This window comes from Macrobrachium nipponense, chromosome 42, assembly GCF_015104395.2.
Source record: "Macrobrachium nipponense isolate FS-2020 chromosome 42, ASM1510439v2, whole genome shotgun sequence".
NCBI classification, from domain to species: Eukaryota; Metazoa; Arthropoda; class Malacostraca; order Decapoda; family Palaemonidae; genus Macrobrachium; species Macrobrachium nipponense.
In genome coordinates, this window is record NC_061103.1 from 21,448,919 (window position 1) to 21,475,095 (window position 26,177).

The 26,177-nt window shown below is 46.0% G+C and overlaps 1 protein-coding gene across 1 annotated transcript in view; it reads left to right on the top strand.

The window, feature by feature from the left end:
• The window catches only part of LOC135213016 (DNA-directed RNA polymerase I subunit RPA2-like), a gene marked incomplete in the record, with an annotated part of 200,881 nt that overhangs the window by 33,038 nt on the left and 141,666 nt on the right, over positions 1-26,177 (top strand). The window contains 4 exon segments of the mRNA XM_064246825.1: positions 3,777-3,889; positions 4,053-4,172; positions 5,058-5,237; positions 21,278-21,430. Coding sequence (XP_064102895.1) covers positions 3,777-3,889; positions 4,053-4,172; positions 5,058-5,237; positions 21,278-21,430 — 566 coding nt within the window.

The following is a 26,177-nucleotide window of genomic DNA, read 5'->3' on the forward strand; positions in this document are numbered from 1 at the left end:
CGTCAACTTTTGTTTTTCTGAATCTGCAGCACCAGCTTCGCCCACGTCAAATCCCTCGAAGTCTTGGGCGGATACGGCATCAGGCCAGAGTTTCCTCCATGAGGAATTCAAGGTTCGCCTCGAAACCTCCTGCCAAGCTTGGTCACTGAGTCGGATGCATAGCACAACATCGAAATGCTCCTTCCAAAATTGACGCAAGGTGAGGTTTGGGTGGTCGGTGATGTCGAAACATCTCTTGAAAAGATGTTTCGTATACAGCTTCTTGAAGTTTGATATCACTAGCTGGTCCATGGGCTGGAGGGGAGGGGGTGGTGTTCGCGGAAGATAAAGAACCTCGATGAAGGAATACTCCGCTAGGATATCTTCCTTGATGCCAGTAGGGTGGGCAGGGGCATTGTTCAACACCAGCAGACGTTTCAGAGGGAGGTGCTTCTCTTCCAGAATTTCTTCACTATCGCAAGAATTTCTTCACTGTCGGGCCGAAACACAGATTTACCAACTCTGTGAACAAAAGCCTTGTTACCCAGGCTTTCGCATTAGCCCTCCACATCACTGAAGCTTCTTCCTTAAGCCACTTTGTGGGCCTTGAAGACTCGAGGAGTCTCGGAATGATAGACCAGTATGGGCTTCACCTTGCAATCCCACTGGCGTTCGAACAAAGTGCGAGCATAAGCCTGTCTTTCATAGGCTTATGCCCGGGTAGCTTCTTCTCTTCCTGCGTGATGTACGTCTGACGAGGCATTTTTTTTCCAAAAAAGGCCAGTCTCATCACAGTTTAAGACTTGCTGAGAACTGTAGCCTTCCTTGGTCATCATGTCGTCAAACCTCTTTTTAAGGCTTCGGCCGCTTTTGTGTCTGAGCTGGCAGCCTCCCCATGCTGCACCACAGAATTTCTCGAACCACCCATGCGAAGCCTTGAACTCTGGGGTTGGCGTTGATGTCCTTCTCCTCCGTCGTCTTCGGCCTGGGCAATCAAATTGCCGAAAATAGCTCTGGCCTTGTGGGAGATTGCTGTCTCGGTTATTGTATCGCCAGCGATTTCTTTGTCTTTTATCCAGACAAGAAGAAGCCTTTCCATCTCGTCGTGCACGTGGGTCCCCCTTGCTGGACAAATAGTGACGCCCTTGGAAGGTGTAGCTGCTTTGATGGCATCCTTCTGCTTAAGGATGGTGCCTGTTGTCAACGGATTTTGATCGTATTCCTTGGCGATCACACTCAATCGCATACCAGCTTCATACTTCTTGATAATCTCCATCTTCGTTTCCAAAGAGAGCATCCTCTTCTTTCCGTGAATTTCAACTTTCTTGGAACCCATGACTACGTATATACTGTACGTAATTAAGTATAAGTAGAGTAAAAGTTCTCACACAACACGATAAAGTACGTATACTGCAACGAATCACTAACGAATTTACGTTAATAATTGAAATCGTTAGAACGAACGAATACCGCGTGCATACGATAACGATGCTGCTACCAAGTGGCTGAGGCACGCTGCTACGTAGTAGATGCATAATGGGAAGGATGCTAACCAATAGGAGAGAAGGACCTCATTGCGGTGACTAGCATCAGGAACCATGGGGAGAGCAGGAGGATGGTGCCGAGTCTACTCAGTTGGCGGCGCGCGAGTTTCAAATTGTTATCAATGGTCCGGGCGAATCTCGCACTTTCCAGCAACACCTTTCGTATCTTGAGCGAATTTTCGTATGTAGAGCCGTAAAATTTTTCGTATTAGCTTTCGTATCTCGAGTTTTTCGTAGAGCCTTTCGTATCTCGAGGTACCACTGTATGTTGCTATATGTGTGTACTATTCTTATGTCTTGTAGATAGAAGAAATAATATTCAAATCAACTGTTAATGCATATGCTCTTTCAACCAAACTTAGGTAGTTTTCTAGCTTCTTCATTGTTATGTGTATCTATCATCTGTCAACAAAGCCATGACAATCTCCCCACAGATTTGCTGGAGAAGTTTGGTAAAATCTACTCTATTTTAATTTAATTTATTCATTATTCTTAATTTCCGTTATCATCATATACATATTGTAATTCCTTTTTCCTACTTTTCTCTTGGAAAGTGTGTGCATGTATCTGGAACTATCCTGCTTGTTTAATTTTCACTCAGTGATGAGGCATTGTTTAGGAATTCTCTTTGTATTAGTGCTCTTTTTTTCTTCTTTTTTTGGTGTGTGCTACAACTGAACATGATGAATGGTAGTTAGCATACAAAAGATAGCTGATGGATATGTTCATTAGTTACTTGTGTGCAAAATATTGGTTGTAGTGTTTCTAACTTTGATTAATGATTTTTTTGGGATATAAATATACTAATTAATAATGATTTTCCCTGATTTTACTTACACTGCCTTGCTACTTGTAATTGACATATGTAAACTTACAAGCTGCATTGTATATTCCCACATATATTTCTCTTTTGTAAGATGTGGGTTACTGGTGCCCAGTTAAATCATAACACTATTTTTTGTTTATTTTCCAGTGAAGTGCGTAAACAATGATGAAATTAATGTAAAAGTAGTACAGTTGACTTATTTCAGAAATAATATAAATAAAAATGGGGCTTAAAACAAACCAGAAGTTTGTTAAAACTGAAGAGCCTACTTATCAGAGAGGTTTTGTGTAAGAACTTGAAAAAGGTGATTTGACTTATGTCTTGACACTTAATCACTTAGCCAGCTCAGCACATGAGCCTCTGTAGTAAGTTTCTTGTAAAATCTGTAATGTATTTATTAGTGTTGTTCATTACCGTCTTCTAGTGCGTTCCTCTTCTCAAATCACCTTGGGATTTATGGAACTCTTCTCTTGTGCCTTTTTGCTTTGCATAATGTCACTGAATGATTTTGCGTCCCTTACTGCTTGAAATCTCAAGTTGACTCAAGCATGATAATATTCTGTCTCCCATGACACTGTGTATGGTTGTCCTTCTCATCTCATTTTGGCCGAATTTAGTGTTAAGAGCTAATGCTTTAGAGATACAGTATGTTGTCCGTGTCTTCCTCTTCCCTATCTGTAGCAACTTGATTACTTTCAGGTTAATATATTTCAGTTGGTGGGGTTTCAGCCCATCCTTATACTGGTTCATCTTTCAGTATGGTCCCTGTTCCTCTTAGAAACTGAGTCTATTTAAATGCAACTTTTCCTTTTCTTTGTATTTAGAGTGTCAGCAGTTCATCAAAGTATACAATAGGATTATGATGAAACAAATGCAGTTATTTTAAAAATAATTATTTGTTTAGTGCAGTCCATTTACTTAATCAAATTGCCCTGCTTCCAACCCATTGGCTTTTTGCAGATGTTTCAGATTACACAAGGTATTATTCAGTTAATTGCTTGAGGCCTGAGGGGCTTTTTGTACATGAACTAAACTGTATTAAACACCTGATCTTTTTCATTGCTTTCTTCTGCAAATGGATTGATGCATCTGGGTTTGGTGTCCACCACACAAATATATTTTTTTAAAGTATTGGGCTTGTATTGAAAAAATTATTGTAGAGTAATGGTTGTATTGAAAAAATTACTTGGTTTTTTAAAAATAACATAATGAATTACTTACATGTTGCACCAGCATATTATACTGTTTGCAGTAATCCCCTACTGGGTGACCATGAAAACTTTTATTTATGTAAAAGAGTTAGATTTTCAGGTCATAGTGTTTTTTTGCCATACACTTTGTAAATATGAAACATTTGTTTCATAATCTTATGGTATTCATTATTGGTTGATCTTTGTTTGGAAGGAATTACATCTTTCTACTTTCAGTCCAAGAATTGTCATCTCAATGGACTCACTCCAGAGGAGTTAGTTAAACGGGGAGAACTGGTTAATGAAACTGGAGGTTATTTCATTGTGAATGGTGCTCCAAAGGTAATGAGGTCAGTAATTTCTTTACAGATTGTCAGTCATACATTGTATGCATAATTTATTTTAGTTCAAATTGTATTGTAAAAATAAAATTAAGGTTACCAGTATCATAGTGGCTGATATTAAGCTTCCAGTGTTTGCAGTTAAGTCAACATTTTAATTCTTTTATTGCAGAATGCTGATTGCCAATCGCAGTAATTATCCTTTGGCAATGGCCAGAGAAAGCTGGAAAAAGAGGCTAGAAGGCCTTACTGAGAAGGGTGTTTTTATGCGCTGTGAAGCTGTTTTGATCAGGTTAGAGATTTCAACTTGTTGTATAATTGTTTTTTAGGTTGTTTTTCATATGAGAATACAAACATTCACCTTTGTAGGAGTTTCCAGCTTTAGCTAGAAATGGTTGTTGTTGCATAGTAACAAAGTGGTGTGGTGGCAGGTACATGAATGGCTGAGCCCTGTCAACTCATCTGTCAGTAACTCGGCACTTTACATTTGAAAGTGATAAACCTCATCTCTCTTCATCATGACGGAGTAATCATACAAGGTACAATATAAGATCAGTCTTTGCTATAATCACAGATTTATGGGCAAAGGTTCACAACCTTGTATGTTTCTGAGGTTTTTAGAAGTGTCAGTCAACTCCATGAAACTATCCTCCCATCTTAGAGTTAAATATTTTACATAAAAGGCAGTAGATTGTATTCTCATAGGAACAAAGATGAAGTTTTCAAGGTAATTTGTATTTTCTTAATTTTACAACCCAGAGCCCCTTATCATAATCCCACTTGAACTATTACTAATTGCTGCTTCCAGTCATGTACCTTGTCACCAGCCTCTACAACTTTTTCCAGATGACAACTGGATTATTCTTATGTATTATATTGGTTTTTATATCAAGGAAAAACAACTTCCCTGTAAGTTATGGTAATACCTACATATTATTACCATTTTCTAGTTTATTTTGCACAAATTAAAACTAGAGGAAAGTGAGTTTGCTGGCAAATTCTTTAATCACAATTTTCAGTATCTAGTTTTCATTGTGGATGGTATTTTAGTTTTATATGTTGAAGTAATCAGTGTTTATTTTGAAAAAATTATTCTGTATTTAATAAATCAACACTCAAGCAGTGTGAATTTTTTTTGTTTAGGACTTAAGCACAGTTTTTCTCTATATTGACAGAGTCATGTTGTGAATATACTGCATTATCTTAATACTGGTGATGCCAAGCTGCAATTTATATTAAGGAATCAAGGGTACTTTGTACCTCTTGTCATGGTGTTGAAAGCCTTGATGGACTTCACAGATCACCAGATATTCCTACACCTGATAAGAGGCAGGGAGTCAGATAAATATTTTAAAGAGTAAGTTCTTTTTGTTGGTTGTTCTTGTTATTTTTTCATTTAGCTCAGTATATCCCTATTGATGTATGTATATAATGTAAGTCATACTGAATTAATTTCAGTTTGTTTTTCTGTTATGTGGCTGGTAGTCTGCAAAGCCCAATTATCCTTTATACTGTTTATATTATTTTATTTATATTATTTAATTGTCTATCCACTGTACTGTTACTACTTTTTAGTTTTCTGTAAAAGAAAACTATTGTGCCAGCTTTGCCTGTCTGTCCACACTTTTTTTTTTTTTCCTCACTTTTCTGTTCGCCCTCCTCACTTTTTTCTGTTCGCCCTCAGTGGTTTTTATTTTATGTAAGGTTAAAGTTACCCATAATCGTGCAGTGATATTGAATAGGCCACTACTGAGATGTGGTTAAAGTTTCATGGGCCGCAACGTCATAACAGCCATTATAATGGAGACCAACCGATAGATTCATCTATTTTTGGTGGCCTGGATTATACGCTGTAGTGGCTATCCAGAAAACTTGATTGATTGCTTCTGTAGAAAATATCATGAAAAAATAATGATTACATTATTTTCATGATATTTGTAGGCAGCCCCTGGTTATCAGTGATCTGGTTTTATCGCAGTTATAATCCAACGCTGAAAATCACAGAAATCGGAGATTTTCGGCGCTGAAAGTGCTCCGATTTCCAGTTATCGGCACCAATAATAGCAATCTTGTTGTGAATTGATTATGGAGGGTCTAGTCCTCATTACACTCACAGTTGTAAGCTAATTTATAGGAAATTGATTTGTTTTCAAGATATTGAAATATCTAATGGATTTTCAGATAAGATGTGCAAATATGGAAATGTCTTCAGAAATTGCAGTCGTCTTAGTGGAATGGTTATTTTGAAAGGTAGTTGGTTACCATATACATGATGGAAGAGATACCAAATTACTATTTGCAAGAGCTTAGCTGAAAGGGTTAAACGTGACATTGGTTGTAGAAATTACTGTGGAGTGAATAGAAGGCATTAACAAGTATGGAACAAAAAATAATAGATTTTGTACATGAACTTCCCTGCCAGATATATACTTAGCTATAGTCTCGACGTTCCGACAGAATTTCAAATCTCGCGGCACACTCCGACCAGGTAGGTCAGGTGGTCTACCTTACCCGCCGCTGGGTGGCGGGTGTATGAACCAATCTATCTCTCCAGCCAGATTTTTTTCTGTCGCTGAAGCGATAACAACTGTTGTCGTTTCATTCCGATATATTCTTCATTTCTCGCTTGCCTGGAGATTGATTTGGACATTTGGTGACGTATTCGCTCTATTTTGGCTTGGCATACGCTGATTGTGGACCACCCGTTATTGACTTTGCGCTGGATTTCCTGTAGAATGTCTTATTTGATTCTGTTTCCAAACTCCGGTTTTGTTAGAGTATGTTTGACCTGATGATGTAAGGTGGAGGTTACCGAAAGCTCGGTTGACCCTCACACTATCTGTGTTAAATGTAGGGGGAATGAATGTTCGTTTAGTAACCCGTGTCAAGAGTGTGAGGTTTTGAACGAAGATGAATATAAGGCTCTTTCTTCTTATACTATTAGGAAACTTGACAGGGATAGGGTACGTAAAGCTTCTTCAAGGAGTTCGAGCAGGTCGAGAATGAGTGAGAATGAAACTAACATTAATGTAGTTTTAGAACCTTCCTCCCAGGTCTCAGCTCCTGCTCCCCCCGCACCGAAGCCGTAGATTCGTCTTCGGAGGCGGCGGCCTCAAAAGCTTCCTTGTGTTCTAAGGAAGACAAGAATCTTCGTACTGAATCAAAGGTAGAGTGTCAGTGATGATAAGTGCAGTGTACACTTGATGTGGAGGGTGCGTCTGACCGGCTCCTTAGTGCCTCCAGGCCTAGACCTCTTCCAGACTCCCAGTTCCAGTGGAGAGGAAAGTCGAAAGCCGCAGGAGGGCTAGGGAGAGCCCCCACCGGGTCAGGCGTCCCCTCGGCAGATCCTGAAAGGTTTCGCTCCCAGGCTGCCTTGGATCGTAAGAAGAAGAATGTTCTTCGTTCAGTGTTTTTCGTCGTCCTCTTCTCCCCCCTTTCGCCGAAGCGTGGTTGGAGCTCTAAGGAGGCGTCACGCCCGTTGAAGGGGGCTGCGGAGGCTCCCTTCAGTAACGTTAGCGTCCAGCCCAGAAGACTTTTCTGATGTAGCTTCCTTGCAAGCAAAGAAGCCTAGAGATCCTGTGATCGCCCTCCTTCTCCCGCTCCTCGCGCTGAGCTTGCTTCGGAAGAAGATCCTGGGGCTACTCCTCCTCGAGTGCTAGCGGGCCTACAAGCTCAGATCACGCCTTGGCGGACTCCTTGGCATCGAGATCGCGTAGAAGGAAGGATTTGTCTCTCCCTATCAAGAGATCGAGGCGCTTTTCGTCGGAAGATCGCTCTCCTGTAATCGGCGATCTCCTTCTTTGAGGATACTTCTACACATCGTAGGATTTCACGAGAGAAACACCACTCCCACTCGGAGGTGTCGAGACGCCATTCGTCGGATAGGCGCTCCTTGGACTATGAAGATATTTCCCCAGATCGGATTCCTGCCTCGGGTAGACGCTCAGCCCTTCTGTTTCTCCTTCTTCTAGAGTTCGTGCAAGAAGAGAGAGTTGCTCAGGTCATAGAAGACTTATTTCGTCGTCTCCGTCTCGTCTTTCTTCTCCTCGCCTTCTCAGAGAACCTAGGGAATGCCCTTCTGAAGTAGGCGCGCTTCTCCTTCCGACTACTGTCGTCGGGCGTCGGATAACGTGACTGGTAGGCGCTCATCGCATGGAGTTCGCTCCTCCCCTGTAAGACATCAAGAGTCTAGTAGGAGCCCTGCGCCTGGTAAGCGTCCTTTCTTTTTTTAGTAGCTGTTCTCCTGGAGAAAGTCGCCTTGATCCTCGTTTGCTTCGTTCTCCTAGTAGGCGCTCTTCGTTCTCGAGACTCCCTACTCCTGATCGGTCTCCTCTTGCCTTAGAAGTCCAAAGAACGCCTCAAGCGCCCTGCTTCTGTTAGGCGCTCGGAGCCTTACAGACGTTCTCCTCCCCTTGGTAAGGACCAAGATCTCGTCGAACGCCCTGTTCCGTTTAAGCGCTCGAGCATAGCAGCCGCTCTCTGCCGTTCGTAGGCGTCAAGAGCCTCTCAAGCGCCCTGCTCCTGATAGCGCCCTATTTTTAGCAACGTTTCGCCGCTTGGTAGGCGCCAGGATTCCCCTAAGCGCCCTGTGACAGATAGGCGCTTGGCGCCTAGTAGCCGCTCTCCTCACGATCGGCGCCAGGATTTTAGTAGGCGCTCTCCCTCTCGTAGTTTCCCTAGGGATAGATGTGGTCTTTCTAGGGAAGGGAGTCCTTCCTCTTTTGCTGTTAAGAGTTTGTCTTCGTTTAGGAAGGAATGCGAGATTAGACCAAGCCAATTTTCGGATAAGCGTCCTTCTATTACGACTCGTCGTTCTCTGTACGCCGCTCTACTTTGGAATCTTCTCCTCATTCAAGACGTTTGTCTCCTTCATCGCACTGTACCCCAGCTAGGAAATCATCTAAGGATTCTCATAAGGATCCTCATCTCGTTCTCTCATCATCGTTCTCCTCTTCAAGAAGACCAGGAAGCCTCTGAGGAAGAAACTAATACATCGCAGCAGTTTCTTCGTACAAGAAGCTCACAGAGCTTCTCCTTCAGGAGTTCGGAGAGTCTTTGAGCCTACTGCTCCTCCTTCTCCACACTCGTTGTTCTCCACAGCGAAAGCAACGAAAGGATCTTCGTGTGTGAGAATGAAACCGACTCTTTCTATGAAGAAAGCGCTCAAGAGTTTTCGGTTCATGGATGCGTACTAAAGAGAAGCGGGGAAAACTATGATTGCCTTCCTCCGTCGAAGCTTTCAGGACGGACAGGATTTTGGTATGACAGGAGAACCCTTGGGACTGGGCCTTCCATCTTCAGCTGACGTAGATTTTTTGGCACTAGTAGACGCCACTAGAAGATCAGCTTTGAATTCGGCCAAAACTACGTGGGCAATGAATGAAATAGATCACATTCTAAAAGGCATTTTTAGAGTCTTGGAAGTTTTCAACTTTTTCGATTGGTCCCTCGGAGTCCTAGCCAAGAAAAACTCAAGGACCGGACACGTTTTCTCCGGAGGATTTGAATTGTGTCTTATCCTGTATGGATAAATCGGTGAGGGATGGGGCCAGCGAAATAACTTCACTTTGTTCCGACACGGCATACAAACCTTCGGTCCTTTTACAATAGGAAGGTACCTAGCGGCAGCTGGATAGGTCGTAAGCTTTCGAACAAGGGGTTCGGTAGTTAACTGCTTGTCCGACAGGCGCGCGCAGCGCGACTGGGAGGTAAACAAATCACTTTTGCTTTCGGCCTGCTGGCGTGTGGACGTGTATCATCGCCCTCTGCCCGCTTCATCGTCGTTTGCTTTCGCATGATTGTGTTTTTTCTTTTTCGATGTATCGAGTGAAACTGAATTGTAAGTACAATCATTTCATTGATTTCAATTGTGAATTAAAGGATCTTGCTGCACAACGCTCTCGCGATTACCCGAGTCCGGGACTGAAGGGCGTAATTGCGGAATTCATTTTCCCAGAATGATCCTCGTATTGTGTATGCTCGGTGCCGAGGCGGGAGCGCTCGCTCCGAGCGTATATTGGGTTGGAAATTGTGTAGATGAAAAAATCGTAAGTAAGTACTCTTTTCATTTATATTTTTTTGACCTGTGTGCCCGTTGCCGAACGAATACTATCGGCACGGAAACTTATTCAGTATGAAAGTGGAATCGCAAGTACAGTATTCTTTTTCATTTTCATAGATTATTTTTATTGTAGCAATACTCATTTTGGATCAGTTTCCGAGCTTGCCCGGAGATTGATCCTTCCCCCTTTTTATTTTGAATGAAGTGAAATCGCAAGTACAGTTCTTTTTCATTTTCATTTTTTTTATTGAGATTGCATTGTTGACTGGGATCAATGTTCGCTATTCACGGGAATTGATCCTTCCCTTTTTGATTGTATGAAGTGAAATCGCAAGCGCAGTAGTCTTTTCATTTTCATATATCTGTTGATTGCATCAATTCGTTATGGATCAAGGTTTCCAGAAACCTTGATTCATAAAGGTAAGGAATGAAACCTTTCACCCTTGCGCTCGGTACCGAGGGCGCAAATGCGCTCGATCCGAGCCCTTTTTCATTGTGAAGTGAATCGTTTTGCAAGATGCATTTTCATTTTGTTCCTTATTATTGATTGCATCAATATTTTATTTGGTTCAAGTTCCGCTCAGTCAGGGGAAATTGATCCTTATGCCTGGTATTCGTGCCGATGGCACGATTGCTAGGGCTCTTATTTTGTTGTTGGGTACATGGGTATGTGCGGGGGAGGGGAACGAGAACCCCCCGCTCAGTTCCCACTGATGACTCTTCCCCTTGGGGGGGGGGGGGAGTTTATCGGCGTTCTTCTCCTCGCCCGATCCGTCGAGCGCGGGGGAGGGCGCTCGGTGCCCGATGTACAATTGTATTAGGGGTCTTCCACTCGTTCGGGAGGGATCAAACCCCCGCACGAGGGGATTTCCCCTCCATTAATCGCTACTACTTTTATTTCCCCAGGTGATACTGCCACGAGGGTGGACCTTGGTGAGGTATGGGTCGTCCTTGCCAATTGCAGAGCGTGCTGGTGTCCAGGGGCGGAGGTTCTATGTCTGGGCCTACTGCGGTCACCCATGGGAGTGGGGTGACCCGCAACCAGGTGACGACGTCCCTCCTCACCTGGTGTACTCGCCTCACGTGGTAACAGTCTTGCCTACGCCGCTGTGAAGTGCCGTTCACCACGTAGAAACCGAGAGGGGGCGTGCCGCCGCCGGCTCGTGTTTGCCGCAGCGCTGCAGCGACCACACTTCCGCTGCCCTAGAACTCGACCCCTGGACCTGCCGCCGGTAACAGGATGTTGCTGGCTGCTGCTCCAACTTCCCGTGTGTCTGAGGTGCTGCCTGCGTCCGTTGCTGCGCCTGGCTGTTCTTGCCGTTGCTGCGCTGGCTGTTCCTGCCGTTGCTGCGCTGGCTGTTCCTGCCGTTGCTGCGCTGGCGGTCCCTGCCGTTGCTGCGCTGGCTGTTCCTGCCGTTGCTGCGCTGGCTGGTCCTACCGAGGATGTGCTGGCCCCGTGCCTGCTGTTCCTGAGATGCCCATACCTGCTGATGTCGTCCCTGTTCGTGGTGGTACTACCCCAGACTGTGGTCTGTCTGTACAGGTGCGTCCGGCCCTGTGGCTTCGGCTACAGCAGCCCCGGCTCCGCCCTGGATAGCAGATCTTACGTCTGTCCTGAGGAAGCTGACGAAGAAGAGGAGGAAGGTGTCGTGGTCGTCGTCTGAGGGCAGTCTTCTTCATGGTCTTCGTCAGCCGCCGCCTCTTCCCCTTCGACTTCTAAGGCTTTACAGCCGAGGAAGAAGAAGGTTGCCTCCTCTCCTAAGAGCTTCCTCGGGTGGGGGGAGCTTCTCTTCGGGACCCGTCTCACCTCGGTGGGACGGGAGGGTTTTTTTTTCTTTCTTCCGCTGGTCCTCCTGCTCCTTCGGGAGCGGGGCCCGTCTTCTCTTCTTCCGCAAGGAATAAGACTAATACGGGGACCAGATGGGGTACCGGCTAACACCGGTACTTCCTCGCCTGGTGTCAGTGGTTCTGCCACTGCATCAGGGTCCGTCTCGCCTCTCGCTCGCGGGAGGTACCGAGTGTACGGTCGCCTAACAGCGACCCGTGCAGCCAGGAACCAGACCTCTGAGTTCGCTCAGCGTCAGGTTCACGGCACGGGGCGGAAGACTGGTGACAGCCGCTCAGGCGACTCTCACCAGACCAGCTCTCACTCTCGCGGTGAACAGCTGGCTACCGGGGACGTGACGGTCCACGACCGACCACGGGGCTGAGGCTGGGAAGAGTCCTCAGTTCGCGGTGCCAGCCACGGCTGGAACCAGCGACGTGACGTGCCGTGAGGACAAGCACCGGTCTCACTGCGACAGTGGAGCCTGCAGGTCGCCCGACCGTCGCTCTCACAGAGAGCGATCGGGTACGGCAACCAGCACCAGCTCTTCTGACACTCGAGATCGGGGCCGCTGTGCTCAGTCCAGCCGTTCTCCACAGCGAGACGGTTCGACCAGGCCTGCAGCTCGATCGTCACCCGCGGGTTGACGATCGCCTGCAGCCCTCCAAGCCTGCTGGTTCTGCCAGCGAGCGAAGAGGGAGCGTCAGGTCTGCCTCTACCATACCTTCAACCTCGGGTACACCGGGGCCGGGAGGAGCGAGTTATGGAGGAGTGATCGTGAAGGGTGCGCCCATCATGATCCCACCACGACGCCCTACGTGCCAGGCACGGTTCTTGAACCGGCCAGGACGTATGCGCAAGTGGGATGGGGAAGACCGAGATGGCTGTCGCTGTTGTCCCCCTTCTTAGGAGGAAGGTTCTCGAAGATGCTCTTGTTCGAAGGACTTAACGGTCCCACTCTGCAAGATGACGTGACTTCCGAGATCCAGAGGAACTTTACGAGGTTACGGCGCTGATTCTCAGCACAATGACCTCGGGGAAGGATCGCCGCTCCCACCAGCAGAGCCACGTCTCGGCTCGAGTCGTTTTGGGGCCCCCCGAGAGGGAACCCAAATCGACGGGGGGGCGGCCGCGATCGGAGCTTGCCGACTGTGTTGCCAGGTAGTCTCTCGTCTCCGGACAAGAAGGCTCCCTCGGTTCTGGACGGTCGAACAAGCTCCTTCGCCTCCTCTACTGCGACAGAGGCGTTTCTACGTGTCTTCGGACATCGTAGTTATATCCCTTCGGTCCTCCTGAGGTTTCGACTCGACGAGGACTGGAATGAGTCGGAGCGGTATCGGCTCTCTCCTGTCAGGTCTCGATCAGCCCCAACCGGACGACGTTCACAGTGGAAGGACGGCGGATTCCCCCTCACCTGCTGCCGGAAGGGGGGGTGGGTGCCTGGCCAGCCATGGGACCCGGTCCATCAGCAGGCGTACGCTCCAGGGGCATCGAAGGACGTAGCACATTGAGACAGGAGATCAAGACCATGCTGAGCAAGAGAACTGTAGAAATCGGTAACGGATCAACCACCGGGCTTTACAGCCGACTCTTCCTGGTGGAAAAGTCTACGACAGGCTGGCGCCCAGTGATAGATCTCTCTCCCCCGAACGGTTGGTTCGCCAGACCCGGTTCACGATGGAGACGGCACGCTCAGTGCCTCGACTCTATCAGGGAGAACGATTTCATGCTTTCAGTGGACTTGAAGGATGCGTATCTACAAATACCCATTCATCAGTCCTTCGGAAAGTACCACCTCCGCTTCATCCTCGACGGGACGGTGTACCAGCTCAGGCCACGTTGCTTCGGTCTCTAACAACCCCGACCCACAGGTGTTCACGCAAGTGTTCACTTCTGGTGTCTGCTTGGGGCCATTCGCACGGATATGTCTGATGGGATTACCTCTCGACGATTGGTTAGTCCTGGCGAGCTACCGCTCGCAGTTGCTACAGGACAGGGATCGACTGCTCGAGTTCTGTCGCGATCTGGGGATCGTTCTGAACTTCGAAAAGTCCGATCTCGAGCACAAGCAGAGGATGAAATACCTGGGTATGCTGATCGACACGGTAGCAGATTCAGGGAGGCGGCCAACCAGTTCCTGTCTCGGCAGGAACAGGTAGCTCAGCAATGGCAAGTCGTGATCGTACACCTGTCGTCACTCGGGAAGCCAGTCCCTAACGGGCGTCTTCACCTGCGGTCTCTTCAGGGAGAGACCAAAGGAGAGTTGGTCACAGGCGACGGATCCCCCAAGCCTCCCTTGGTCACTGACACAGGAGGTGAGGCAGGACCTAGCCAGGTGACTGGACGACATGGAACCCCTCAAGAGGAGTCCCTCCGCGCACTCTCCCCCCCCCCTTCCCCCCCGGACATGCAGCTGCTCTCAGACGCATCGACCGAGGGATGGGGCGCACGAACCTGGAAAAGTTGCGGACTTCAGGAGTGTGGTACGAGAACGACAGGCACCTTCACATCAATGTACTGGAACTAAAGGCAGCGTTCCTTGCTCTCCAAGAGTTCCAGGGACCGCTTGATGAGACACTCAGTGGTGTTGATGTACGACAACACCACGGTGGTGGCTTACGTCAACAAACAGGGGGGGCCTAGTGTCTCTCCCGTTGTATCAGTTGACTCGGCAGGTGCACGAGTGGGCCGAGGCACACTCAATAGAGCTGTCGGCACGCTACATTCCAGGGAAGGAATGTAGTAGCAGACCACGCTCAGCCGTCGGGATCAGGTTGATAAGGACCGAACGGTCTCTTACACCAGGACGTGGCGGAAAGGCTCTTCGACCTGTGGGGGTGACCAGTCGAGGATCTGTTCGCCATCCGGCACACAGGAAGCTCCAGGTGTTCTTCTCGGCCGTGCCGGATCCATGGGCAGCTGCAGAGGACGCTCTTCAACACCCGTGGGACAACCTCTTCGCCTATGCCTTTCCCCCGTTCAGCCTGATTCGCAAGTGATCAGTCGAGCACTGGTCATCCCGAATCTCAGGATGATCCGATGGCTTCCAAATGGCCACAAGCCATTTGGTATCCGGACCTGCTGGCTCTTCTCGTAAGAGAACCGAGAGAGATTCCCCATTGGCACAACCTTCTCGCCCAGCCCACAGTCGAGAGGTACCACCGAGCAGTCCAGTCTCTACGTCTTCACGGCTGGCTGTTATCCACCTTCTCTTGCGAACGAGAAGCTTTTTTCGTTGCGCAACAACAGAGATGGCTGGAAACGTCCGTCAGTCCTCTGCAGCTGTGTACCAGGGGAAGTCGGCCGTCTTCGGTGGTTGGTGTCGTAGACGGGGCCCATCTCCTCTCAGAGCCAATCTTCAGCAGGTAGCGGATTTCCTCGTTTTTCTTCGCCGAGGAAGCTCCTCTAAGTTCCCACAGTCAAAGGATACAGAGCCGCCTTGTCGCTCCTCCTGAAACTGACGGGATGGACATCTCGAACTCGTTCGAGATCTCCTTGCTTAGTAGCAGCTTCCAAAGGTCTTGCCAAACCAGGGAACTCGAATGAACCTCGTCTTGCTGGACCTGGCATCGGCGAAGAGAGTACGGGAACGTCATGCAGATAATGATGTGGATGAGATGCTGCTTTGTCCTGGGAGGACGCTACGGCGCTATCTGAAGAGAACTCGACACCGCGGGCCCCTGAGTGTCGACGCCTCTTCGTTAGCAACGGGGTCAAAAACAAGAAAGAAGTATCAAGAACACTCTTTCGTCCTGGCTGCGTGAGGTCTTCAGGAGGGCGTATGAGGCTGATGGTAGTGACGACATCCGTACGTCCCGTCCGAGAACTCACGAAGTTAGAAGTATTGGCCCCTCGTCGGCGTTTCGTAAGAACTTCTCCGTGCGCAGGTATGGAAGGCAGTGGTCTGGTACAACCAGACCACCGGCAACTTCCTTATACCTATTGGATATTGCCCATAGGTCCTTGGATCGGTTTCCTTAGGACCCGTGGTGGCTGCTCAACACGTCGTCTAGCGAACCCAGACCCTAGCAGGCTGAACAGCATCGAGTCCTGGTGTGACTGTATGAATAGATAGTGATGAGGAAGTGACTGGCTTCTCTTGCTATCTTTCTTCCTCTCTACCTGTGGGTAGAGGGATACGGTCATCACCCTGCTGGATAAGGACGAGATGCCGGTGAGCTATACGACAGAGCCCCATCCTATCCCTTGCACGAGGGATGGGAGCAGAATATCCACCACTTCCTTCTACAAGGGGGGGAAGTGGATGCCTACAAGAGTCAAAACCATGACTTTAACTTGCTCCTGTACAGGAACAAGTTCTTACATTGCTGGTACGAAGAGATGCGCATGCCCCTCTCTTAGTACTCGGTCCGAGAGGTCTGACCATTGATCCTGCGGTGCACACCCCGATCAATCGGACAGAGGCTTGGATCCCTCCTCGCTCTTACGACCAGGGAGGCTTCCAAGGTTGGGCGAACACCAGTCTGTTTCACAAAAGACTCAGATTCCACCCACCAAGAAGTGAGTCTTCCTATTGTAAAAGGACCGAAGGTTTGTATGCCGTGTCGGAACAAATGACAATTTGTCTAAAGAATTGCATTTTTCCTAACTATACAAACCTGAGGTCCTTTTAACACATAGCCCCACCTCATGCCACCCCGTCACTCTGCAGTTTTTGCTTGGGCCAAAAGCAAAAGTGATTTGTTTACCTCCCAGTCGCGCGAGCGCGCGCCTGTCGGACAAGCAGTTAACTACCGAACCCCTTGTTCGAAAGCTTACGACCTATCCAGCTGCCAGCTAGTACCTTCCTATTGTAAAAGGACCTCAGGTGTGTTATAGTTAGGAAAATGCAATTTTTAGACAAATTGTCATGTTTGGAGCGGGGAGGGTCTTGAGAAAAGATCAGTATTTTGCTCATTTTTAACAAAGTCTGTCTCACATGCTCAGAGATCGTCTTTGCTTTTTGCCCCTCTCTCTACGCAGCTGTTTCCTAAACACCTGGTTCAAGACATTTCGAAGGCTCTCTCTGCCAAAGCTACGCAGGACCTTCTAGCGCAGTCTGCAAGGAGCCGCGCCCTACCTTCCAGACTAAGGACGGAAGAAAGCTAAGCCGACCTCTCAGGACCCTTTCGAGGGGCTTCTACCTCTAGATCCTCTTCGTTCAGAGGTCGGAAACCAAATAGAAGAGGGAGGACTTTTACGAAGTCAATCAAACCTCCCAAGTAAGACTCAGGTCCTTCAGACAACTGTAGGCGCCAGGCTTTTACAGTTTGCAGAAGTCTGGGCCCAGAAAGACGCAGATGCCTGGACCCTGTCAATTTTGAGGAAGGGCTATCTCATCCCGTTGTCTTCGAGGCCTCCCTTGACGAATACCCCGAGGGAGTTGACGGCCAGATACAGGGACCCCATCATGAATCAAGCCCTCCGACTAGCGGTAGATCAGATGCTGGAAAAGGAGGCAATCGAACTAGTGGCAGATCATCTTTCGGCAGGCTTTTACAACCGCCTGTTCCTAGTTCCGAAATCCTCAGGGGGATGGAGACCACGTGTTTGGACGTAAGCGCCCTGAACTTCTTCGTCGAAAAGAAGAAGTTCACGATGGAGACCACTGCCTCGGTGTTAGCAGCACTCCGTTCCAGGGGACTGGATGGTGTCCTTTGGACTTACAGGACGCTTACTTCCACGTACCAATCCATCCTTCCTCGAGGAAGTTTCTAAGATTCATGATGGGGGGAAGAATCTTCCAATTCAGGGCCCTGTGTTTTGGCCTCTCCACGGCCCCCCAAGTCTTTAACGGCCATCATGAGAATGTGGCACAATGGCTTCACCTAGAATGTGAGGATTTCGCTCTATCTCGACGATTGGCTTATAAGGGCCAATTCCAGAGATCGTTGTCTGAAGGACTTGAAGAAAAACCCTGGATTTGACTTATTCCTTAGGACTTCTTCTTGGTCAATCTGCAGAAGTCAAGTCTGATTCCCGCTCAAGAGTGCGTTTATCTGGGGATCCAGATGACTCTCTGAGTTTTCGGGCTTTTCCGTCACAAGGGAGAGGATAGCCCGGGGACTCGAAAAAGTACAACCTTCTTTAGGGAAAGAAGTATTCACAGTGAGGGTAGTGGATGAGTCTGCTGGGACGCTCTCCTCACTGCAATTTGTTTCCCTAGGATGGTTGCACCTGAGACCGCTCCAATTCTTTCTTCATCGGAATTGGAGTCGTCCTTCTCAGGATTTGAAGTTCTCCCTGTCATTTCTCATCAAATCAAGAAGGAGTTAGCATGGTGGGCGGATCCCAACAAGTTCTCGCAGGTACTGCCTCTTCAATCCCATAACCCCAGCCTGGTGTTGTTCTCCGATGCGTCGGAAACAGGTTGGGGGGCGACTCTGGGAACCAAGGAGGTGTCAGGAACCTGGGTGGGGGACCAGTCTTCCTGGCACATCAACAGGAAAGAACTAATAGCCGTGTGGCTTGCTCTGAAGGAGTTTCGAGTCAGATGTGACAGGAGCAGTTGTGGCAAATAAACTCGGACAACACCACGGCTCTGGCATACATCAGGAAACGGGGGGACTCATTCCTTCTCTCTGTACGAAACAGCAAGAGATCTTCTTCTGTGGACAGAAGAAAGGGGGATAAAACTTCTCACCAGATTCGTACAGGGAGGAAATAAGTAAGGGCAGATCTCCTCATGCAGGAAAGATCAGGTCCTTCCCACAGAGTGGACTCTGCCCCAAGATGTTTGCCAGAGCCTTTGGAAGTTGTGGGCAGGCCTCTCTTAGACCTGTTTGCAACTTCAAAGAACAAAAGACTGGATCTGTATTGCTCGCCCATCTCGGATCCAGGAGCAATAGGGATAGACGCTCTCCTACTCGATTGGAAAGGACTCGATGTATACGCGCCCCCCTTTCCCCCCTTCAAGATTCTGGGGTTGACTTTAAAAAAGTTCGCAGAGTCAGATTCCGCGGAGGATGACTTTGATAGCTCCCTTTTGGCCAGCACAAAAGATTGGTTCACAGAGGTGCTGGAATGGCTAGTGGATTTTCCAAGATCGCTTCCTCTAAGGAGCGATCTACTCAGACAGCCCCACTTCGACAGGTACCACAAAACTCCCCACTCTCAGTCTGACTGGCTTCAGACTGTCCAGAAACTTGGGTCAGAGCGAAAGGCTTTTCGTCAGCAGCTGCCAAGGCAATCGCTAGAGCGAGGAGGTCTTCCCCCTTACGAGTGTACCAGTCGAAGTGGGCTGTCTTCAGAAGATGGTGCAAGAGGAATAACGTTTCCTCTTCCAGTACTCTGTGAATCAAATTGCAGACTTCTTTTTATCTTAAGACAAGAATGTGGCTTAGTCGTTTCGACGATTAAAGGCTATCGTAGTATGTTGGCGAATGTCTTCAGGCACAGGGGCCTCAACTTATCTGAAGATAAGGACCTACAGGACCTTATTAGGTCTTTTGATACAACGAAAATGCAGTCTCCTAAACGACCCCTAGCTGGAATTTGGATGTAGTCCTTCAATTCCTTGGGTCCCTCTAGGTTTGAACCCCCCCTAATTCAGCCTCATTCAGAGACCTTACCAGGAAGACTCTGTTTTTGATGGCTCTAGCTTCCGCCAGAAGAGTGAGTGAGCTTCAGGCGATTGATGGTAATGTGGGTTTTAAGGAGGACTCTCTCATTTGCTCTTTCCTTCCTGGTTTTCTTGCAAAGAATGAGAACCCATCAAGTCCATGGCCCAAGAACTTCGAGATTCGTGGGTTATCTTCTTTGGTAGGAGAAAAACCCCGAGAGAACTCTTTGCCCAGTGAGAATGGTGAAATACTACCTTAGAAGAAAAGAGCAACTGAAAGCCAACCGAGAGGTCCTGTGGTGTTCAGTAAAAGACCCTACTCGTCCATTGTCGAAGAACGCATTGTCCTTCTTCTTGAGAAGCCTCATCAAAGAAGCACACGGATCCTGCAGAGAAGAACATCTTAGGCTTCTTAAAGTGAAAGCACAAGAAGTAAGAGCCATAGCAACTTCTCTTGCTTTCAACAAGAATATGTCCGTGCGAAATCTGATGGAGACAACATTCTGGAGATGTCAGTCAGTGTTCGCGAACCACTACTTACGTGATGTGAGAATCACTTACGAAAAATGCTTCGCCTTGGGCCCGTACGTATCTGCGGATTCAGTGCTGGGGCAGGGAGCTGAACTCATCCTGTTTAGTAGTATAAATTTTTTCCCCTTGTATTTGTTGTTGTTGGTTGCCTTAAAGAGGATGCATGAAGGCATCTCTTTAGGTCGTAATACTAATCTTTAGTAGTTTGGTTAGGTGGTCTGATGAGTGTGGCTCCTTGCAGTAGGTAGTGGTTAGGACCTGTTAAGATAGGGACAAACTCCCTTTAACAGGATCCGACTTGGATTCTACCACACAAAACGGGATCCAATATGTCCCAGTGGTAGATCCGAGAGTCTTTCAGCATCAGGTCACGTTCCCTACGCTGTAGCTCTCCAGGCAACGCAGACTCAGAGACAGTATCAATGAAGTCTTCTGCCTGAACAGGTAAGAACCAAGGTTATTTATATCCTACAACATCAGTTGTTTCTTATCTCCTTATTACTTTAGCTGTCTCTTACCCTCCACCAAGGGTGCCAATCAGCTAAGTATATATCGGCAGGGAAGTTCATGTACAAAAATGATATTGTTAAACTACAATAAAGTTTTGTACATACTTACCTGGCAGATATATACGTCTAATGGCCCACCCAGCCTCCCCTAAGGAGACAGGTGAAAGAAAAAATCTGGCTGGAGAGATAGATTGGTTCATACACCCGTCACCCAGCGGCGGGTAAGGTAGACCACCTGACCTACCTGTCGCGTGTGCCGCGAGATTTGAAATTCTGTCGGAACGTCGGAGACTATAGCTAAGTATATATCTGCCAGGTAAGTATGTACAAAACTTTATTGTAGTTTAACAATATCATATTTATGTATAATGTAGCTTTAATATATAGCAAAGAAAAGATGAAAAATATTGTGAGGCTTCTCTATATTTCAGCTTACACATGGTTTTCTTATTTTTTCACTTATGTTAATATCAGGACCCTTTGTTATGAGGGACATTGCATTGTGACATGTCAATCTGCTACCAGTCACCATTATCATGTTTAGATGAGTTTTGAAACATATTATATATATATAATATATATATATATATATATATATATATATATATATATATATATATATATATATATATATATATATATATATATACTATTATATATAATAGATAGATACATACATACATACAATACATACATACAGACATACTACATACATCATCATACAATATGTTATAATAAAAAAACACAACCTCAGGTTTCTTTAAGGACTGTTAGAAAGGGGTTAAATCAACAAATCTAATTTGAATATACATAAAAGGAGTGTACTTAAGAAGATTAGTTTGTGTTTTAAGGCTTTCAACAAACCTCGCTTTACCACCCCGTAAATTTGTATGTATTTATTTTGTCGCAGGAAAATCAAGAACATGATGCTTGGCTTGCAGCATGAAGGTCTCTATAACCAGGAGATGTGCAAGAAGTACATCGGGAAAACTTTCCGCCATAGGTTAACATATATTTTCCCAAATTGGTTTACTGATGAGCAAATCTGTGAACAACTGTTCAGGTATGTAAATTGCTCTCATGATTTAAGTTTAGAGAAAAGAGTATTTTATTTAGCATGTTGTTGTATCCATTGTAAAAAATAATGATTTTGCGATGAAAAGTTTTTATACTAACCAATTAATTTTGAATAGATGCACTAACTTGAGAAAGAAGAAACACCTCTCTGCATGTATTGTATGGGGACATTAGTCATTCTTATGTGCAGTCCTCCATTTGAAAAGTGAAAAGGGGGGAGGGTATAGAGACTGATGAGGAATTGATATGTATAAAAATCTGTTTTATTGGAAAAAAGATTTTTATTACAAACCCATTAATCAGAAATGGCTTGAATTGCAACTTGGAAGGAGAACAGCATAGATGAGCCCTTGAAGAAAACTCTAGGTGTAACTGTAGACAATGGAGTCAGCATTCAACCTCAAAATCATGGGTGCTTCCAAAAGTAATGGATTTTTTGTAATGGTTGAAAACCTAGGAGAGTACACTCAACCAAGCCTTGAAGACATGAAGGCTGGTAGGTACTCCAGAAACATGTCTCTGTGTTCCAGATTATGAAATGTACATTTTCTCTTTTCTTGGTAAGTGATGGCATTGATATGTAAATATGATGAGCTTCAAAAATTTTTTTTATCGGTCTCAGTCACAGAATTTTGATGTGTTGGTGACTCATTACAAACACTCCTTTCTTAACAACATACCTGTTTTGTGACCAATTGGACATATGATGAGTTGTCCGATCAGTATTGTACACAGTACAAGAACTGTACATGTATGTTGTTGGTTCTATAGACTACCTACTTATGTCAGTCAGGCATTACATAATTATCCAAGGTTCCAACCCATATTAAACATTGGCTAAGCTCAAGTAATTGAGATTTTTAAATTAAACATTGTCTAATCTCAAGTACTAATTGATAAAGGTTGCCTAAGTTCAGGCAATTCATATGTTTAGCTAAGTGATGTAAGGATTTCCTAAGTTTTTGTTTGCTATACTTTTTAAAATTTTGGTTGCCTCTCCATTGACAATCTCTTTTTCTTCTTGTTCTTGAAGCAGACAAACAGAGCTATTGAAGGTTTTAATTGCCAATTAGGCAATTCTTAAAATTTAAGTATATCTTAGTTTAACCAGACCACTGAGCTGATTAACAGCTCTCCTAGGGCTGGCCCAAAGGATTAGATATTTTTACATGTCTAGGAACCAACTAGTTACCTAGCAACAGGACCTACAGCTTATTGTGGGATCCGAATCACATTACAGTATATCGAGAAATTAATTTCTAATCACCAGAAATATATTCCTCTGATTCCATATTAGCAGAGTGGGTAATCAAACTCGCGACTACCGAATCGGTAGGAGAGCATGTTAACCACTCAATTCTACTATTATTCTTTTGTGTTTGTGTATATTAAGCTTTCCGTATGCCTACACAGGCTCATAATGAATGTCAGCTATTGAAATCTCAGTCCTCCACCTCATACTCACAAGTCCTCCTCCCCTCCATCTCTTCAGTCTCTGATGGGTAATTCAGACTTTGTACCTCAGGTTTGTGTTCTAGAACAGTGTATTCCAGTTTTGTGCTCTATGCCTTGGCCCTTAGACGGCTCCACAAGTTTTTACCAGAGTTCTCGCTCCCCTTCCAAAGTGGCTCCATCTTATGGGAATCAACACCTCCCTCTATCTAGACAGTTGACTTCATCTTGCTCAGTTGAGAGAGAAGTGTATGGAGGACCTTTGGAGGACTTTTCTCTTAGCCCAAGACCTGGGCTAAAAGATGAAGATATGGAAGTTCCAGCTGATTCCTTCTCAGGAGATTCTATATTTGGGAAGAATGATATAGACTCAGAATTTTTGGGTTTTCCCATCCCCCAAGAGAGCAAAGTCCTGCCTGAGGACGGTGAATGAGCTTCTCTCTTGAAAGCTGTTCAGTCAACAAGTGGATGAGTGTTCTGGGGACAGTGGAGCAGTTTGTCTTCCTAGGGAGACTCCACATGAGAGCTCTGCAGCTAGGGCAGGAAGAATTACCCAGACACAATTGTTTTTCCAGTGACTCCCAACATAAAGACTTGCTATGGTGGAATTCTGAAAGAAATTGTCAGAGGGAAAATCTCTCCTCCCTTTAAACCTCAACTTAGACTACTACTCAAGACATGTCGGATCTAGATTGGGAGCTCTTCTAGGGAGCAAGGAAATCTCTGGAACATGGTCCCCAGAGCAGAAAAATTGGCATATCAACTTAACGAATTAACAGAGATACACATAGGTCTAGTAAAGTGCTTTGCGTTGGAGGTGTTCAGCAAGACAGTGGCAGTGTACTCAGACAACACCACTCTCGTTTATATCAAAAAGCAAGAGGAGACTTACTCCTTCTCCATATATGAAGCCACGAGGGACTTTCTTCTCTTGGCGGACCAGAATCACATCAAAATCTTAACATGTTTCATTCATAAAACATTAAGTGTTTTAGTGGTCGAGTTAAGTCATCAGAGGCAGGTTCTCTCCACAGAGTAATCCTAGATCCTCTGCTCTGCTGAGATCTGTTAAAAAAAGTATACTACTTAACAGCACTCGTAGGGCTGGCCCAAAGGATTGAATTTTTATTTACATGGCTAGGAACCAATTGGTTACTTAGCAATGGGACCTACAGCTTATTGTGGGAACCGAACCACATTATGTATATCGAGAATTGAATTTCTAGTCATCAGAAATAAATTTTTCTGATTCCCTGTTGGCGGCAGGCGGGAGCAAACTCGGGCTACCAGATTGGTAGGCAAGTACACAACCTACTGAGATCTGTGGAAACTGTTAGGGAAACCAATCTGGGATATTTTTTAGCCTCCAGAAACCACCATCTCCCGCTGTTCTGTTCACCAGTCCCAGATCATCTAGCATGAGTGACAGATGCCATGCTGCAGGACTGGCCGAACAAAGATCTCTATGCCATCCCACCATTAAGCATGGTGAGACAAGTAACCCTTAAATGCTGAAGCAGTATTTTAAAAATCATCTCCCGTATGCTGGTGGCATTCGCGAGTGAGCGCCGAATCGGATATTTTTTTTTTTTCAAAATCACAGCACGCTTAGTTTTCAAGATTAAGAGTTCATTTTTGGCTCCTTTATTTTTGCCATTGCCTGAAGTTTAATATGCAACCATCAGAAATGAAAAAAAATATCATTATCACATTTAAATATGTATTGTGATATATGACAGCGCGAAAAAAAATTTCATATATAATTGTGTACAAATCGCACTGTGAGCAAAACGGTTAAAGCTAGCGATTTAATTTTTTTCGTTGTATTGTACACTAAATTGCGATCATTTTGGTATATAACACATTGTAAAACAATCAAGGCAACACAGAGAAAATATTATCACAAAATGATGCATGAATACATAACGCGCGGATGTAAAAAAAGGCTGTTTTATGCATTCAACTTACCTGTCAGATATATACTTAGCTATAGACTCCGTCGTCCCCGTTAGAAATTAGAATTTCGCGGCACACACTACAGGTAGGTCAGGTGATCTACCACCCCGCCGCTGGTGGTGGGAATAGGAATCATTCCCGTTTTCTAAGACAGATTTTCTCTATCGGCCGTGACAGCAACATTGTTGTTGTTACTCCTGATTTGATTTTCGTGTTTTTTCATCGCTAGGCTCGAACTTTGAATTCAAGCCCTGAGCTTTTCTCTGATGGATCTCCATGCGAAAGGAAGAAAACCAAATTAATGCCTAAACGCAAATCAGAGTCCCCTTCCTCTTCTAGACCTCCTTCGCCTGAATCGATTGATCATCTAAGCCGGTTATTTTGGTGACATATTGGATCTTTGGTTTGGCATACTCTTTTGTGGACTGTTATTTGGACTTGGTTTTTGGATTTTTCTCACAATGTCGGATTCTAGCTTTACGGTTAGAAGACAGTGTAAATGAGGGATGCATGGTGAGACTACCGAAAGCTTCGGTAGATCCTCACACAGTTTGTAAGGGGTGTAGAATGAATGAATGCTCAATATCTAACACCTGTGATGAATGTGTAGGTTTGAATGAGGAAGGAGCCACGAGCGGGAAAGGAAAAAGAGAATGCTGCTGCAAAAATTCTACTAAATGTACAGGAGCAGCTCTCCGCTTTAGTAGGAGTTTTTACGAAGGAGACTCCCAGAAAAAAGGACTCTTTCCTTCCGATAAAGCGAACTAAGGGAAGGAAAGAAGAATCTAACGTAAAAAGTTGCGGATTCTACTCGGACGAGTATGAAGAATGCGCCAACCTGGCGCATCAAAGGCGCCAGATGCGCTAGATGAGCCAGAAGAGCCACCTTGCCGAAATGCGCCAGAACCGCCAGTCTGGCGCAAGGAGCCACGAGCGCCAACCTGGCGCAATGAGCCACGATCGCCAAATGAGCCAGAAGCGCCATCCAGGCGCCAGAATGTACGGACTTCTTCCAAAAGACAGTTAAATCAGGAGGATTTGTCTAGCTTTCGGAAGGATAAGCCTTTACCTGACAGGGACTCTAGGTGCCGCACAGGCGGCCATAGCCCTTGCCAGGATATGGGTGGTTCCGTGGAAAGCGATAGGAGAGGACATCCTTCCTCTGACAGGAGAGAAAGGTGCCGCACAGGCGGCCGTCGCTCTTGCCAGGAGAAGGATAAGGTCCGTGTTGCAGGATCACCTACTCTCGCGTAGGGACGCAAGTTGCCGCACAGGCGGTCGTCGTTCTTGCGAGAGTGGGGCAGATGTTGCAAGAGACCCATCTC